General features: G+C 40.1%; 1 protein-coding gene across 2 annotated transcripts; it reads right to left on the bottom strand.

The window, feature by feature from the left end:
- Nucleotides 1-1198: 1198 nt before the first annotated feature.
- On the bottom strand, nucleotides 1199-6927 carry LOC139815088 (uncharacterized). 2 transcript variants are annotated; one of them, XM_071781720.1, is made up of 3 exons: nucleotides 6667-6927; nucleotides 5052-6162; nucleotides 1199-2681 (listed from the first exon to the last, which is right to left on the bottom strand). In XM_071781720.1, exons 1-2 carry the CDS (start codon nucleotides 6791-6793, stop codon nucleotides 5054-5056), a joined length of 1236 nt encoding a protein of 411 aa, XP_071637821.1. In that variant the 5' UTR covers nucleotides 6794-6927; the 3' UTR covers nucleotides 1199-2681; nucleotides 5052-5053. The 2 variants fall into 2 exon arrangements, with proteins under 2 accessions (XP_071637821.1, XP_071637822.1); XM_071781721.1 differs by lacking the exon at nucleotides 1199-2681 and having other exon boundaries at nucleotides 3265-6162.
- Nucleotides 6928-19258: the final 12331 nt, after the last annotated feature.

Genomic DNA, 19258 nt, shown 5'->3' on the forward strand with positions numbered 1-19258 from the left:
CGCGCCGCCGCGCCGGCGAGATTACTTATGAGGTTTACTTATGAGGCACCGTGGAAAAACGCCGTTCCGCGCACCCTCTTTCATCCCTCCCTCCCTCCCGCCGTCTTTCTCTCGCGTAATCTCTGAGGGAAAGACATCCTGCCGAAATCAAGAATCCGCCGCGAGCGAAGGAGTTGTCAAGACGAACGTCGCAAGATGCGCGACAGTTTGTCAAAAGGATATAAAATGTGAATTTTAATCGTAGACACAATTGGGGTCCGCGATAAGATGCAATTAACTTCACAACGATATCCTGATTCCTTCGAACAATACGCATATATTGCACGATTATTTTCAAATGACATATGAAATTTTCATGCTCGAACCACATTTGATAGTATATATATAGTATTAATTACGTATCGATTTACTGATAGAAATGAAGTCTAGAGATTGCCTCTTGGTGATAGCGATAATGTGATTTCCAGTAGGCTTGCGGTGCAACGGGATTACCTCGTTAAAAATACATAACAACGGTCGCAGGCAGGTTGCGCGTAAATGCTCTCAGAATAGTTTTATCGGGGAAGCGGAGAAACCGCGGCACGGGTCCGGTTTCTCTCTTCGCAAAAGAATAATATTTGTGCGGTCATTACATTTACCGGAATAGAGAAGGGTGCGTCGTGATAACCGGTAACCACCCGGTTAACGCGGTCGATGCGAAGATGGTGGGGCAACGAGAGGCAGCAAAAAGGTTATAAAAATTCAATTAACTTCGCAATTTTAATTAATTCCGTATTTATATGACGCGATAAACAGAAACTGTCCCCCGCGCGGCAGTTTCGTTTAATCCCCGCTATTGTTGCGACGGTATACCGGCCGCAGTGCGCAAACCGCGGCACGCTCCATTCTTCCCTTTCCGTTTCCACCGCTGATTCCAATTGCCGTTTGCTCGTTTGCAAGTAAAAAACGAGATATAATAAGATACTGAGAAAGGCTAGCATCTTTCACGGCCGTTTGTAATTCTAGTTTCTGTCTTATTTCAGAAAATTTATATGCTATTGCAATTGTCGAGAAAATCGGAAGTCACTGAAATTATATGCGGTACATACAAACACGATTGAGAACTCAGTGTCCAATTCGAAAATTGTATAGTTATCACATTAATAGTGAGAGGATCTTCTAACAAAGTTACGCGTAATTCGGTATAATTAAATGATTAAACGAACTTACCTGTAAATGAAGTTCTATCATAATTGTATGAAGCGCCTCTTCCGAAGAGATCATATGTAGTTTCCCTACTATGCACCGATGTTGCCACCATTTCAAAGTTAAAAACTTTCTAGCTTCCGCTTCCTTCCGGTTCCATTGGTCATTTATTCAAAGTGCTGCCGTAACATATAGGGACTCTAACAATGTTAGAGTTGGGTGTATACTGGGTGGGACTGATCTCTTCGGAAGAGGCGCTTCATACAATTATGATAGAACTTCACTTACAGGTAAGTTCGTTTAATCATTTAATTGTATTTCGCGCCTCTTCCTCGAGATCATATGTAGATGTTTAAAGTTGTTACGGCAGAAAGATTATGCCTGAGATTTCGTGAATGAACAAAATTATATGTATTTTTATCACATTTAGCGTATACACTTTTTTAAATAAAGAGTATTACATAACTAAAAATTTTATAAAATTAACTTGCAATATTGAGGATAGCTTTGGCAAAAGCATCCTTAGATGAACTTATATTTCGATTATAAAATCGTGCGAATGTCTCTGACTTCTCCGACCATCCCGCTGCCTTTTTAATCGCGTCTATATTTACGCCACTTCGCTTAGCGGCTGACGTTGAGGCATGGCGGGTACTATATGCGCTGAATATATTCGTGTCCACTCCACTACTATTAAGAGTATTTTTAATCCAGCGACTTAAGGTCTGACTAGATACCGACTTGAATGGTTTTTTAAACGAAATAAACAATTTTGTTTCTAATCTCCGTAAATCCTCTGTCTTTTTAAGATATATTTCCAACGTAGAAGCAACGCATAAGTTCAAATTACCGCGATAAAACGGAACAATTAATACTGGTTGCGGTTTATTAAGCTTTGAAGTCTTAATCCTGTCGGGAATCCTAATTTCAATAACATCTTCTAATCTATGAATGTTTTTTATATTTATTAGTTCAAGTGTTTGCATACGTTGTCCAGTAGTGAGAGCGAGCAGCGTTACCAATTTTAAAGATAATTTTTCTAATGTCATATCATTATTGGCACCCCAGCTACTCACATGATCCAATACCATTTTAGGATCCCACGTTGTATCATATTTTGGCATACTGGGTCGCAACTTTCCGACTCCCTTAAAAAATCTCTTCATTCTCGCATCTTCTCCCACTTCTGGACCCCGTAATAAGGCTATTGCAGATCTACAACTATTGAGTGTACCATAAGAGGCTCTACCTTCTTGGAACTCTTCTGTTAAAAATTTTAGGACCTCTGTTAATGTTCCTTTAAACGGATTAACGTTATTGTCTTTACAGAATTTCCACCATTTTTTGAGACAAGAGTCATATTGCTTAATCGAGGACTCCGTCAGTGAAGACAGCATGATGCCCGTCGCCTCTATTGGTACCTCTCTTAGTTCGAACGCTTTCCTGACAGCACCCCGGCAACCAGGGTAATCCTTTTCCAAAGAGGATGCGGCCTTCTGTCGATAGAACACAACAGATATTTATTTGAAATTAACAGAGATATTGCGAGCGACCCAACTGGCCAAATTTTATTGATTTAAAACGCTACGTTTCGACCGTGGATCCGGTTTTTTTCAAGCGTTCTCTCACAAATATATTCGTCAGGCATAATGCCCTAACTACGCCAAATCTAGAAAATATTTGTGCGTCGGGATTAAACAATACAATATAAAATATTCGTTAAACAGCATACTTCGTTAGATGTTTGTGTCATGTCAGAGCCGTGCGGTGGTAACATTGTTAGGTTGTAATGTTACCACCGCACGGCTCTGACATGACACAAACATCTAACGAAGTATGCTGTTTAACGAATATTTTATATTGTATTGTTTAATCCCGACGCACAAATATTTTCTAGATTCGGCGTAGTTAGGGCATTATGCCTGACGAATATATTTGTGAGAGAGCGCTTGAAAAGGACCGGATCCACGGTCGAAACGTAGCGTTTTAAATCAATAAAATTTGGCCAGTTGGGTCGCTCGCAATATCTCTGTTAATTTTAATTATTCACTGGCGACTCAAATTCTCTAATATAGATATTTATTTGGTTTCAAATAAAAAGGTTCAGAGTCTAACATTGACATGTACACCGGGTACCATGCCTGAGCCGGCCATTTAGGGACAACCACGATACCTCTTGACCCTTCCGCCCTCATCTTTTCCAAAACTCGAAGAATAATCGAGAACGGAGGAAATGCGTAAAAATAAAATGCTTTCCAGTCAATTGTAAACGCGTCGATAGCTATCGCCTCTGGGTCTCTTACCCACGAGATATAATGCGAACATTTCGCATTTGTTCGAGATGCAAATAAGTCAATATTTGGTGTCCCAAACCTCTGTGCTAACGTTTGGAACGCTGTATTTGATAATGCAAACTCCGTTTCTGGCTCAAGACGTCTCGACTCAAAATCTGCTTCAACATTTTCTTTGGATTGTATATATGATGCAAAAATCCAAAGGTCCTTCCCTTCGCACCATCCCCAGATCTGTTTTGCCAACTTGCTCAGTTTTTTAAACTGAATTCCGCCCATTTTGTTTATATACGCGATCGCAGTTGTATTATCAATACGTAACAAGATATCGCTGCTACTGATTTTTGACGCGAAACATTTAAGACCAAAAAACGCTGCCAATAATTCGAGATAATTAATATGACATTTCTTTTCTTCATCATTCCAATATCCGTGAGCGCGTTGGCCTTGGCAAAAAGCACCCCAGCCTGAGGATGATGCATCTGAGAATATTTCTAGGACAGGTTTAAAACTTTTAATTGGACATTTTGCAGCATTAATATGTACTTTCCACCAGTTAAAATCTTCTCTTAATTCGTCATTTAGTTCCATGCGAGCTTCAAAATTGCCCTTGTTTCTTCGTAATGCAATAAACTTTTCTCGTTCAAAATCTTTCATGTGTACCCAACCAAATTTCAACGCTGTACAACATGAACCTAAAGTTCCTATCAACCTAGCAAAGTCTCGAATAGAACAACATGTAGCCGAGCTGAATTTTTGAAGCTGTTTACTTATTTTTTCTTTCTTCTCTTCTGGTAACTCAATGTCCATTGTAATCGTATTATATTCAAAACCAAGAAATCTACATCTGGTCCCTGGCTCCATATTGCTCTTTTCTCTATTTATTATGAATCCTAACGACTCCAAAAGGCTACATGTTACTCGTACATTTTCTGAACATACCGCATGTGATTTTCCTAGAAGAAACAAATCGTCCAAATAAATAACAGAAAAATAGCCCAATTCTCTTAAATATGAAATCACTGGTTTCATAATTTTTGTAAAGGTATACGGAGCTGTGCTTAACCCGAAGGGTAAACACTCGAATTCATAAAGGACACCTTCAAACAAGAACCTTAGATATTTCCTATCTGATCTAGCAATGCGAATTGTATAGTACGCGTCTTTCAAGTCAATTGATGCCATAAAATAACCTTTATGTAATATTCGTTTGACCGTTTTTCCGTCTTCTAATTTAAAATGTTCAGTATCGATAAACTTATTAAGTTCTTTCAAGTTAAGGATTAATCTATAAGACCCATTTGGTTTAGGAACAAGAAAAATTTTCGAAACAAATTGATCAGATACCGGCTGACACTTTGTGATGACTTGCTTCTGTAAGAGCTGCGTAATTTGTTCTCGAATCTGTAGTCTTTCCTGTTCGGACCATTGTGGTTCTTTTGGCAATCTGTGTTGTCTCACCTTTGATGAAAACGGTATTTTATATCCCGAAACCCAGCTCAGGATGGTTGAATCCGAAGTTAACCACGACCATTGACTCTTAAATTGTGCCAGTCTACCTGCGACCTTACTTACTTCTAATCCTTCTTCGCTGGTACTTGGTCCGGCTTCCGATAGGTACTGTGACCCTGAGAGGACGGATTCTGTCGCTGGTTGTATGTCCGCCTCTGCCCGCTCGCCTTCGATTGACCGTGCGACTTGTATCGATTCCAGCGAGACGGGCCCCGCGAGTTTTTTGAATTTTTATTCCAAGACTGGTCTTTAGCGCCACTCTTTAAGTCCTTTGACGATTGCTGCAAAACCTTAGTTGTTTTGAGTTTTTCCGCCAGGCCTTTTCCGAAAAGCTCTTCGTCCCATAAAGTATCCTTAAGGGTATCCTTATATGAGCTCTTGACGTTTTTTATGATAAGACTCCTGCGAATCATTGTCTCATCACGTTGTAAGTCTACTAATAATCTTGCGGTATCGCTAAGATGTTCTACAAGGCCCAATTTATTTTCTGGATCTCCTTCCAACGTAGAGTTCAAGGCCTTTGCAATCCCAGCAATAGCAGCAGTCATTTTTGCTTGTTTCTCCACAATACGCTCGTCTCTCTTAATAATAGTATTGTCAAGAGCAGACTTAACTTCCAAATTAAGCTTTGGTGGATCTATTGCGGTACAGTTTTCTGGAGGAGGAAGCTTCTTCAGTAGAGATTTCCGTTCCTCAGTTGGTAGACCCTTTTTTATTATGTCTTCCCATCTGACTGCCAGATCTTTGTGCACCGGCGGTGCTAGAGTTCTATCCGGCATTATTCGCTCTCCGAACATTTTTACTATCTCTGCCGAGAGCTCTTTTTCTCCTTTCGGAACGTTATCCGATTCTACAACTCCTTGACTGCCTGTTCCCCCGGATGGTTGCTCGGATGGCGTTTTTTCGAGAGCCTTTTGAGTAGTCTCGCCTTCCTTTGATTCAGGTGAACTCAGGTTCCCTCCTGAGGGACTCGAACTAAGCGAATGATTCCTCGTATCTCGACTTTCACCTTCGTAATCATCCACCGCGTCCTCGTCGTACGGGTGACCATGCGGGTAGTAATCCCGGCTATGACTTCGTCTATTGGTATAATACTTCCGTTTGTAACGATAGTCGCGACCGCTTCTAACCTCTCGAGATGTTGATCTGCTTGTACAACGTTCCTTGCGACTTCCTGTTACCATTAAAAAAGAAAACAGATTGTTTTAGGAATTTGATTACCATCTCAAGGTGGTATATCTTTTCTTAAGTATCCCGGTTGAACCGATATACTACGGACTATATCTCGGTCACAGAATATATATATATATAAATATATAAAAGGTTATGTATGGAATTGAATTTCTTCAATCACATTTCCAAGGTGAATTGGTTGGACCAAGACACCTGGTCTCGTATATGCGTGTTATACCTGCAACCTTGAGCTTGCATTTTTAAGGTGAATTGGTTGGACCAAGACACCTAATTCCCGCCGCATATACGCATACCTTTTTTCGCCCTACAGCCTCGGGACAGGCTTGAGGTTAAATCCTCGTAGGACATTACGTGGCGAGGTTATGTGTACAATTGAAGCTCAATTTGTACATTCTCCAGGCGAATTGGTTGAACCAAGACGCCTGAGCCTCGCCTATATGCTCTATTGTCGTCGTCGATGTAGAGACATAACCTCTCTGCTTACTGTGTTTTGATCGGCCTCTTTCTCCTTTCTCCTTTCTCAATGCCTTTTCTAAACGTCTAACTCTTTTCCGTAACTCCTCGTTATCTTCTGATCCTGAAGACAAATCTCTTTCTTTCCGCTTTCCCATTTTCTCGGAATCTCTTCAATACACGTGTGGCTTAATCGGCACAAAATAGAAGAATGACCAATGGAACCGGAAGGAAGCGGAAGCTAGAAAGTTTTTAACTTTGAAATGGTGGCAACATCGGTGCATAGTAGGGAAACTACATATGATCTCGAGGAAGAGGCGCGAAATACAATGATGACTAGCAGGGATCACGTTTCAAATATTTAAATGATCCAAACGCAAAGAAAGTGTAAGAGAAAAACGAAAGAGAATCTTGTTAGCCTGTGTTTTTACAGGTTGTGGAATTCCAACGTCACTTGAAAGTTTCGTCGACCGTAAGTATTGTGCGCGCGGATACGGATTTAAATTCGGGCACCGCAAAAATTTTAGAACGCGCGGCAGGGGTCGGGTAGCCTGAGTTCGGGTCGCGCTCGTCGGTGCGAGCGGAATCTCGCGGCTGGTTGCAGGATTGGCTGGTTAATTTCACACTCCCATGATTATATAAGCGAGATGGAGAACATTTATATTCGCGCGCGCGGAGAGCCGAGGGTGTCTGATTGGGTCCGATATTCAAGGAATAAAAAAGTTTCGAGCACCATGGAGCAACGCCGCACTCGCTCGTTGTTAATTCGCCTCTTCTCACACTCTCTCTCTCTCTTTTTCTCTCTTCATCACTTCTCTTCCCGCCAGCTGGTTGTCCCTGTTCCGCGCCGTTCGTTTCCGAACTCCCTCGAAAGCGTATGGATATCCAGGAACATATAAACGTAATGCCGCCGTTCGCCGAATCGAAATGTTCGATCATACGCGAGATTGGCTCATTCTTTACCTTCTTGCGGCGTTCTATTTTTCGTAGGGCCAATGAGAATAGGTGTGTACGAGTGGTACCTTGGTCGTCGAAAAAAAATGGATCGAATGCGTCGGGAGAAATCTTGCGAAAGTTAATTTGCGATCTTTCGAAAGTTTCCAAGCAGATAGTCCAAGTGGTTGATTGTTGCCATTTAACTTCTACGAAAAAGATTGGCTTTTGGATAGAATATACGACAAATATGAAGTTGACAAGCGTCGACGTTAATGTCTATTTTATAATTAACAACCGTCGTTTTTAATAATTTCACGATTTTTATTCGAAAAATAATTAGAGTTTTTAATAATTTAATTTTAATAATAAAATTATTCAATTTATTTATTATTAAAGAAATTTTTAGTTGCTTGAATGACAGGAAGAAGTTTATTGTATTAAGCATATTTAATTATTATAATTCATTGAATAGTTTACATTGTATTACTATACCGTATACTTATTTGTAATTTGTGGATTTGGTCAAGTAATTAGTCATTACATGCGAAAATTCATGTCGTAAAGTACGCCTCAATCAAGTGGGATCTAAGTAATGCCTATGATAACCATTTTACAGCTTATAGCTGCATAATCTGTAGCGATATAATTACGTGATCTCCAATGGCATTTGAAACGCTACTTTTGTATATATATATATATTGAAATCAGCGTTAAAGGTTGTAACGATTAATATTATAATATAATACTTTAAATATTTTTGACAATGATATATTATTTTTTTTAAAATATTTAAAATGACATTTATAAAAACAATTGTATATTATATTTGCGAGTACTTTAAAAAAATAAGAGATACTCAACAAAACTGGAAATTATTGCATAGTGAAACGCAAATCTTGATAGCATCATCTTGATGTGCATTCTATTTTTTCAGGCATTTGATAAAACTGTTTCTTCGACTTTGAACATTTGCACTGATGCATCCTCGCTCGCGATCGAACGCGATATCCTGTAATCACGAAAATTTGGAAAAGAGATTCAGTGGACCGTTGTAAAACGAACAGTGGTTGGAAGGGGAGAGGATGAGAGAAAGGTGAGAGCGAATGGGTGGTAATCTGTAGCAAAAATGCGACTCGCGCGGGACTCGTTTCGAACGGTCGGGCTACGTTGGCCACTTTTAGTGTGAAATGAATGCTTGTAATTACGAAGGGGTCGCAAAGCGGGAGAGAGGGGAAGGGTCGGGCAACCAAGGGGTGGTAGGTGGAGGCGTCGGTGGAACTGGTCCGGGTAGAGGATGGGGGTAACGGAACGGTTCGCTAAAGCCGCACACGCCGGTCGACAATGATAGACTGTACCAGCCGCTTGATCGGTCAGTTCATCGGTGTTGGTTCGGCACAGCACGCTGCCCATCCTATCATAATGTCCACTAATTGTAATAGCCACCCTCTGTCCGTCAACCATTTGCTCTGTCGAAGTTAAAGGGGCAGACGAAGCGAGATGTACGTAGCCTTGTGAGTAATGCGCGAGCAGCGCGCTCTCGGCACTATATATCGGATGACGAAACCGCTAAATGACAAGAGGAGTTAGGAAAAAAAAGTTAAATCGATTATAGCCGTTTCCGAGAATTTCTTGATCGATTTTCAGTCCTCCGTAACGAATATAAATATAATAGTACGTTCTACTTCCGTTCAAATTACAGGCAAGCCACGCTGCAGCTCGTACAATCGATATCCGCTGCTTTTTTATTAATTGCACGTTTTTTTTGCGCAATAGTTTATTGAACATATTTGTATACGAATCATAAAAGTAAGCATGGCACATCTTTTTAATTTGGCTAGAAACATAAATGTATAAATTCTTTAGAGCTATACATCTCGCATTTAAATATTGATGTATATTTAAATCCTGGATTATAAACATCTGGATAAATATAAATATCCGAATTATACAAAGTAATTATTATCCGATTACTCAAGTTCAGATATTTAAATTATTTAGATAATTTGAATTTTAAGGGTTAATTTAAATGCACATGATGATGCATATATCTGTAAAAGATATGACTTCAATCTTTTAGTAACTAAAGATATTTTTTATAAGGAATATCGTTACATACTCGTATGTAAAATTACTGAACATTCTAAAAATCTCACTAAGTAAATACAAGGAAGTGCCTCGTTATTTATACGACGCGCAAGTTCTGTTCTGCGTGTGCAAAGACATTCATTCGCGATCTGTGAATAAATATTTCAACTGTTCGAGTGACGGCAGGAGGCAACGGCTGGTGTCGATCGTACGATGAATAGATACCTTCATAAAAGACCAATAGCTAGCACAGAGCCTACACGCGTATCTATCGTCTCTCGCGTATCGTGAATTGCCGTGAAGCGAGGAGGAGGGAAGCGGGAGACCAACATCTATCATCATATTGCAACATCATCCGCTACATAAAGCCTCTCGTCATGTCCTTTTCAAAGTCGACGCAAAATCTGCGCTGTTACGCGGATGCCCGACGTGTACAGATTTTATTAAAGGCGCAATCATGTTCGCGCGATAGCGAGCCGTATGGCAATATCTTGTCAATGCGACAGTATTCTACGGTAATTGCAGACATCGCAACGTGCGATATACGTGACGATAAAGAGAGCGTGTCGATGTATTTACGAAATAGTTTTACGCAGATACACCGTGATGAGAAAATAAAATTCTTATCGCTGATGAATTCTTATTGAAATGTTGTAAAGAGATGCAACCGGATTTTTTAGCCTCGCTTGTTGTGACAATAATTTTGTTTATCGGTATTTTTACAGCGACCTGATGTGAGAAAATATTACAGCGAAATGATTACACTACTTTCGTTCGGTTAAGTTTATGCTTTATTTATTGTTTCCTAACGCTGCAACATAATTTTCCCGGGCGAAACATCTCCCCGCAATCGACTCGCGGCTACATTAATTTAGTGATTCGGGGTAATATATTTCGGAGTTTGCAAGCTGAAGCAGCTTTATACGCCAGATTTAATTAATAATCTAGATTAGATATATGACTCGTGTTATATACGCGGCGAAGCGTTCTTAGTTGGCAGATTCGGCCCCGACTGTAACTTCACCAGTAATTGGACCGATACGGAAAACTTGCTTCTCCTCCTAATCGGTTGCCGATCGCGAAACTTGTGCCAAGTTAACTCTATATATATCAGATGTATATTACAATGTAATTACTATTTATAAGGTATATTACTTTCATTAAAACAATGAAACACTTTCATATAAGAGATTAAATTTCCGATAAAGCATTATCATGGTTTTTTATTTCATTTTAATATTTTTCTAAAATTCGTTTGGTTGTAAAAATTAAAAAAATTGTGATGATAGGAATATAGAAATAACAGATAAATAAAAAAAGCAGTTCTTTTGTCTGCAATTTTCTCGTATGAGTAACCATTAGATATTTATTTTTTATGAAAAATACAAATGTAATCTGTTTATGATGCGGTAAGAGAAGGCAAATTGTGAAAGAGAATGAAAAAATATTCCAACAGTTTCTATTTTGTCCCATATTTTTAAGTATGTAAATAAAACGACGTTATTCATAGGAATTCATTAACTATGCCGGGAATAATTACGATTGTCAAGTCGCGACGTAACAAGATCTCAGACGAGCATAATTATGGCTATCAGATTCGGAGCTAATAGCTCCGCATCACCCCAAGCACGGAGTATTGTTGCCATCTCCCTTATTGCCTCGAGGCTCTCTGCGTAATTACCATTACCTACAAACCGATAGCTACCGTGCTTATCATATTCTGTGGCAATAACAGCGTTGATACTAGCTACTAGCGCCGTGATTGCATTCGATTCGAGACGGTGTCCCGCGTGATCGAAAATAGTAAAGAAAAGCCAGGGGAGAAACCAAATGGAGAACTAAATCTATATGTCCGGTAAAAAACGTGAAGTTTTCTATCAAACGCTATCTTGACGTAATTCTAATATTCGCAAATGTATCAGATAATTATTTGTTAATTTTCGTAAGATATTCATATTATTTATACATATATAAGCAAGAATAATTGAAGAAATTCGAATGTTATAATTTGGAAAATAACACAAAGTATAATAGCGAAGAAGTAATATTTCTCGAGATTTCGAGAATTCGACTAACAATCAACGAAAAGAAGATAGATATCTAACGAAATATTGTCATTACATATACGTAAATGTATTATTGCGTGAATAAAAATCGAAATACGTCAATCAATAGGGGAAAGGTAACTCGAAAGACCAGACTCATCAAAGAGACGAAACTAGCCTTAATAAATTTTCCGCTTACTTTCATAGCGTCATCACTTTATTACCCGCGTCTAACCGTGCCGCATATTTACTTCTTGCTTAATATTCTATGCTTTCATGAGACGAGAGACCGCTTTACGACCGCCGCGAAGTACCGTATAATGCAGTTTTAAGCCGCGACTTGTGAGCCCCGGGGACCAATGATAAACTGCCAACAATAATAACGCTTTATACACGATGCGGTTGAATATACGCTGGAAAATGCATTATTATCCCATGCATGATTTTTAGACTAAAGTAAAGACACGTTGCATGTAATTGTAAGTCGCGTATAATACATGTAATTGCATTATTGATTTAAAAACTGGTTAATAATGATCTCGGCGATTTCCATGGATAACCTTCATGCAATGTTATTTGTTGCATTTTTTTACATTTGAGATTATGAATCTCTTTTTATTTCAATTGCCGTAGCAATATTGCTTCATAATATTATCAGAGACATGATATAAAAAAAATTCCAGATAAATATATATCGTTTTCTCTTTAGCGTCTCTCAAGGCGCAAATTGCAATTCTCCGAAAAACATTAGCTGTAAGTACGAAGGAGATTGTTTTTTTAAAGAAATTACAATCTGCCGGGATGGCGCATCTAAAAGACCGTTTGCTTGGTCCTGCCTCAACCGGTGGATACCGAAAGGAAGAGTTTCTTGAAGAGAAACAGGGAGATGCGATAAACAAAGGAAAAGCGAGAAGAAAGAAGGGAAAATGGGAGGACGTTTGTTGCGACGACGCGAAGGGCTAAACGAAGGCACGAAGGAAAAAAAATTAATTTCGAATAGTCGTCGTCGCTGCGTCAGACAAGACTCTGATTCGATCTACTCCGCGGAAGGACGGTAGAAGCGAACGAATATACTCGAAAATCCTATGGTGATATGCAGAGAATGAAATGAAGGCGGAAACTTCGTAAGCCCCTTACGCTGGCGCAATGCGTATCGGTTACGAATCAATATTTAATCAACGCGTAACGCGTTTTTACGTACGTCATATTTCTTTTTAAGCCTGCCTCATTCCCGTGATTCATTATTTTGCGTACTAATTTAGTCGGGAGATAAGGAGGATGTGTGACAAATCAACCGATGATATTTCTATGTTTGGAATCAATCCAAAATATTTCCGAAGAATATTTCAGAGAGCAGGAAATAAAGAGGACAGGGCAGATAAAAGAGTTTTGCAGTAAATACGCGGGACGCGAAGCGGACGTGATTTAATTAAAATGCAGCCCCGAGGCAGAAGGAGAATAAATCTTATTGTGCAATTAACGTATGCGTTTCTTCGTTTGCCGGATTCTCTCGACGTTTCTTATTCTCGTCTGCGCAGCCTAGTATTCGTCCCTCTTCGATTCCGTCTTTTTCGCCCGTTTATTCTTCGCCAACTCCTCCGAAATTCAATTTCGCTCACATTCTCGCTTCCATTTTCTTTCTCTCTTTCTCTCTCTGTAACATTCTCCATCGCGTGGGAACCAAACGTGAACTCTTGTCACGAACACGTGCGCGCGCCGCAACACGGCCCGCCGGAAATGACGTAATAATTAATGGACTCGTATCAATTAGCAGGCGCCTACGCGCGCCCGTCGGTCGCTAGTTTTAAATCGGTTCATGCCGCAAATCTCGGGGTCTCACCTCTCCCTCCTCTCCCTCTCCCCTTTCGCGTACGAGCCGCACCTATTAATTACGAGAGGGTCCATCAATTTGGCACATTAACGTATCGCCGGTGCAGATGTCGCGCTAACGCTAAACCGCGTCGCCATATGCGGCGGAAAAATGCCGCTTTGTACGTGACCGTGCGGCCGTTTTTGAAATTTTCCAGGAGCAAAAGCGATTATTATCGGCATTTAATATCGCGCGACGTAACGCGTTCGGCATCAATGACCTCATGTCCTCAAACACGAAGTTTGAACGATCATTTAGCTTAATGTATTAGCAATATATTCTCCGGGTGTGCCCCGGGGTTTTTCAAATTTCCTCATAGCAGGACGTACGCGCATATGTCACGATTATAATTCATCGCGAGTAATGCGCGATCGAGTGACAAAACAACGTGCCAAAAACGAAGGTGGAAGAGCGAAACCAAAACGTAATGCCACAGCTGGCACGTGAGAGCGGGTACCGTCGCGCCATTATTTATAGGGTTTACGGGATTTGGTCCACCGCAAAGACAACGGCACCAGGCGCTGCGCGCCCTTGAGGGCTCTGGCTCGCAAATCGAGGGTGTTGCCAAGTGGAAACTGAGAAGACGTTACTGTTTAGTATCTCACCGCGAAGACTCAGTCGGTCCTCTGGAGCATACGTTTGGTTATATTGTTGGCCCGTGGTCGCATTCTCTGGTCGCATCATCCTACCCCTTAAACAATGAGTTCCATATACCGAATGCTCCTCCCGGGAAGAACGACTGCCTGCTTAGGATAATGCGAGCATCAGGAAGCACTGTGGCTTGTAATGGAGGAGGTACACGGACATCGTTCGTGCAATGTAATGTTGTGGGAAATGGGAAAGTGCCCGTAACTCCGCGTGTCACCAAAATGATCTTTATGTCAGTTGAAAAATTGTAGTGCAAAATTAGTCATAACTTTTTCTCGGGTAGAACAAATGTGCATTTTTTAATAGCAGAATTCACTCGTTACGAATAACGTGTTCCACTATTTTTTTCTCTAAATAAAATGAAATTTTTAATGAATTTATTTAGGCACTTGTTTAATATAGCTACACATCTAAAAAAATAATAATAACGAATACAAATCAATGATATTTAGAATTAAAGAATGAAAGGTGAATAGATAAACGTTTGTCTCAGACACGATATTCGATACGTAAATTCCCAGACCCAGACGACGACCAATTTGCAGACATAAAGTTTGGGCGACCATTGTTTGCCGATCTCGACGCACACGCGGAAATGCCGGCAAGACTCCTCACGCTTTTTCCGATCCATACATCTTACGGGGAGTGCGTCTGGTGTCGTACCGTTACCTTTCCTTTGGACCCTTCAAGATGAAAACCCTTCTCCGTTTGACGTATCTCGTTTAAGCTCGAAATCCGCTTGTTTATACAAACTAAGGTATACCGACGGTGAGAGAAATGGAAATAGCAATAGGGAGAAACGGAGGAGAAGACAAACGCTAGGGAAAAATTTTTTTATAGACGCTTCATACAATTTCATCCCTAACCGACAAACTTTTCTTTTTAGCCCGACAAGCTTCTTATTGCGAGAGACAATTCCAACAACTGACGTTCTTTCTCAACCTGCGTGTTCGTCTACTCTTATTTTCTTCTTTCCCCTTGTAGCTTGCACTTTATCTAATAACCCCTGCCTTCTTAGTTTCTTTTTTCACACTTTTCTCGTGTGTGTGATCTACGTGCGACCCTCTTAGACTTTCGCGTCTCACTCTCACTCTCACTTTTCGAGCTAATCTCAACATCGTCCCTCGTAAATCATAGATATTTGTCTGATAATAGCTCTTCCTCTCGAATATGTCGTATTTGTTTCAACAATATATATTTTACGTTATTACATTTTTGTATAACTGTGTAATAATAATTATTTTTATATGCTAATATAATAAGAGAACAAAACGATCCTTGTGTAGGTATATTTGCAAATTACATGTGAAAAGAGAGGCTGTGAACGAGACGTTTAACTTTGCTTTATTGCTACTCTCAGATTGCCACGAAAGCTTTTCGATGACTCCGATTGTTTCAGCCTTTCGCATTCAGCATGCACTGACCTGTGCGCCAAGTTTGTTTTACGAGACATTCAGAAGTACATAGCAGTCGATTTGCATTTATATTAGTGCTCGTCGAAGCGTGAGTCTTAGACCATTGTTCGTTCTAACCCCGTCAATTTGAGCGGTACCCGTGAACCCCTGGTACCAGAGAGCACCCCCTTGAAAACTTTAAACTCTCCCGAGACTCCGTGTGTTCAATCGTATGGAATGAGCGCTCGAAGGTACGAGGATACAATGTTGCACCGAAGCGCAGCGTCCGATCCGCGGGGATTAAAAGTCGATCGTCCAGCACGCGAGTTTCGATAGGGTACGTGTTAATATACCAGCTGACGCACGCCCGTGACACCCGTGACGCCTTCTGCGTCTCATAAATAATTCGATCTGGTAGCAATAAATGAGACGGACAAACCGTCCATGAAATAGGCTCGGTCACGTCTGGCGACTGGTGGTTCTTGACGCGAAGCGAGCTTAATTCTCCAAAGGGAAATTGACACCAGATTTATGAACCTTCCTGTTATTCTCGCGAGTGTACTATTATATTTTTAAATGAAATTTTTATCGCACGCACACACACATTCGTGCTTTAAGCTTGAATTATTATATTATACATTTACTGTTTAACAATTACAATAGTAATAATGGCATAGCACATCAATAAATTATTACAATTATTACAATTCAAAAACATAATAAGTTGATGTAAATGTGCTATTTTTTTTAACAATATATATTCATTTATGTGGGCGCAATTCTTATTCATGTTTTTCATGAAACATTTGATATTTCTGTTTAATTGTTATTTCATTTATACAACGTGGCAAATTTAAAGTTTGCAAAAAATATCACTGATCGAAATTTATACATTATAACCGTAACGTACGTATAATCGTATAACATACGTACATAATCTTGATGAATAATAATTGGTTATTTAAAGTTTGGCCACAATCAGCAGTCAATGGCGAAAATATTGGTTGAAACGAAATAGAGATAGAGTCGATTTAATGAACTTCAACTCCAAATTCTATAATAGATGGCAATACAGCAACGTCCGCGATAATCAGGCTTAAGTTCATTGACACGAGCGTGAAACTATTTGATGGCTGAACGGACTGATTGGTCGATCTAATTATCGAGACCGATTATAGGCCCAAAATGCGAGCGCGTTCGTCGTTTCTCATCAGCGAGACGAAACATGGTAAATGCTAGACGTGATCGCAACTATTCCCGTTGGAAACTTTCGTGAGAAGTTTGCAATGAGCGCAGGAGAAATTTCCTTCGCGTTTTTCGCGAACCGACAAAATACTTCTATAACTAAGCAGCTTTCGAGAATCGAGTGAACTACTTTAGAACGGGGGCGAGATATATAAGACGTTTAAATGAAATCTAAACGTAGCTTTATTCGAGTTTTAATTTCTCGTAAACCGTCTCGAAGTTTTCGCGTTTTCGAAGTATACCGTATTCACGAATTACTGCACGCTTCGTAACACGCTATACGTAACTCCTGCGATTACGCTCACTACCTAATTAAGGGCGCGTGAAAATGATCCTTTTTTTCGCGCTTTATCAGATCGCAGATATATGAGACGGCTCATTAATTATCGTCGCAGCGGCACAGTATGCGCTGTACGTTGGCCTCGGGTGGAAATGGGATAGCATTTCTCCCCCCGGGCTTATCCGGCATCACAAAATTCGTCACGAATGAAGCCGGACGATTTAATTCCGCGGTCTGGTTTCTGCGATTAGCGCACGCGGCGGGGCCGCGCGATTACGTATATCGCCGCGCGAAGGAACGTTCACCCAGTGTCCGGTGTGCACGCTCTACAAAGTTTTTCTTTCCGCGCGCCGCACAGATGCGAAGGAAAAATCCTATCCGCCCGTATGAATATTCAGTTGCGATAAATAAAATTATGCAGCCTGCTCGCCTAGCCTGTGGGCGATCGCGTCTCGCGCGTGTACCGAGGCTTTTTGTATGCAGGCACTAGAGTCTATGGAGGTAAGCACGATAAAATTAGCGTGTCCTCGATTACGGGTAAACTAGGAAATACGAAAAACTTCGGGTAACTATGGCCCGAATTTATGGGAGCGTTCGTTAAATACCGCTTCGTTAAAGCCAGAGCGTATATTGGGTGAAAAGAAAAAGCGAGCGCATGCGACAATGTCGTTTACTTACAATTAGTTTCACGACTGCAAGTTGTCGGAACGTAATTAAATATTAATCTTGAATAATATGATTATTTATATATATCTAGATAAATGACAATAGAATAATTACTAATGTGAATAAATGAGTATTTGCAGATAAATTTCTTGCAGATAAACTTCTAGATTTTCTAGGTGAATGCATAATAAAACCACATCTACATAGATAAATGTGGAATAATTATTTACACTGATAAAATCACAACATCTACATTATATACTACTTACGATTGCAAATGAGAACAGTAATAAGAACTTTGCATCTCGCAAGAATAATCAAACAGTCATGGAAAAGCATTTTTTTTTTTTTTTAAGAGACATAAAAAATACTTTCGCGCTAAGTTAATTTTAATAAAAAGCGGAAAGGAAGAAAAAAGAAATATAAAAGAAGCTGAAATATAAGAAATGTAGTTAAAATAAGTATCTTTTTATTATAGAAACAACTACTAAATGATTATAGTCAAAGGAAGTCCGCTGCACAGACATTCGCGCAGCGATTTATCCCTTTGTCGTTTCCCGGAGATTCTACCACAATCATATCTGTTCTCGAGCCATTATGTTCTATGATCATTCGCCTGGCGTGCAACATAATTTAATGCCGAGCGTGTTGAAAGCATATTCAAGAAGTCGACGTAGTCATCTGGCGACGCGAACAGATATTAATTTAGGTAGCATAAGTGAGGTACATACCGCGAGCTAGGTGCTACGTAATATTTAAGCTGAGTGCTCGAGGCCGCGTTTCGCTTTTATGTACGGGGGAGGAGAGATGTGCGGCGTACTAAGCTTGTCCACGGCCAACCCCTCGCCCTCGTCGCAACCACCTGAATTAATCGCGGCGCCCTGCGAAAATAATTATTGCTCGTCCCTTGCGTCGCGTGTACGGCGCGATAATTAACGTTTACACGTCACATCGCTCTTTTAAGCGTTCAAGGCGCGCGTTCCTCCCGGAAAGGGTTAACAATAACGTCGCCGCGAACAAAGTCGCCGAGGCCACGCTATTCATTTCTTCTTCCTTTCTTTTTTTTTACATTTTTTAGCGAAACGTAATCCATTGTCGCGGACTTTCTCTTTGACAAAATAACTATTTATCTATTACTTGTTTTCATAGAAAATATGTATTTCGTACCTTTTTTAAACTGCCGTTTATTAAAATTAACTTTAGAGTGGAAGTATCTTTTATGCATTTTATGTTCTTTTTCGTAAAAAAATATTTTTCTACGGTTGTTTGGTTATTCTCGTAGCAGAGGCAGGCAGAGTTCTTAGAGTCTGCCCTCATTTGCAATTAAAACTGCGCAACTTCGTTTAACGCGTAGCAAACGTATGTTTCGGTCGGTCGCAGTTTACTTGGATCACTGTAACGAAGCACCAAGTAAAGTGCAATTCACTTCAGGTGACGGAGCGTGCTTAGAATTC

The sequence above is a fragment of the Temnothorax longispinosus genome, chromosome 6, assembly GCF_030848805.1.
Source record: "Temnothorax longispinosus isolate EJ_2023e chromosome 6, Tlon_JGU_v1, whole genome shotgun sequence".
Classification (NCBI taxonomy): Eukaryota; Metazoa; Arthropoda; class Insecta; order Hymenoptera; family Formicidae; genus Temnothorax; species Temnothorax longispinosus.

Excerpts from the sequence above, each read along its gene's own strand:
- LOC139815088 (XM_071781720.1), bottom strand. The coding sequence starts at position 6,793 with ATGGGAAAGCGGAAAGAAAGAGATTTGTCTTCAGGATCAGAAGATAAC. Across the intron at positions 6,163-6,666 it reads AAGAGGCCGATCAAAACACA|GAAGTCGCAAGGAACGTTGT; the intron begins GTAAGCAGAGAG and ends TAATGGTAACAG.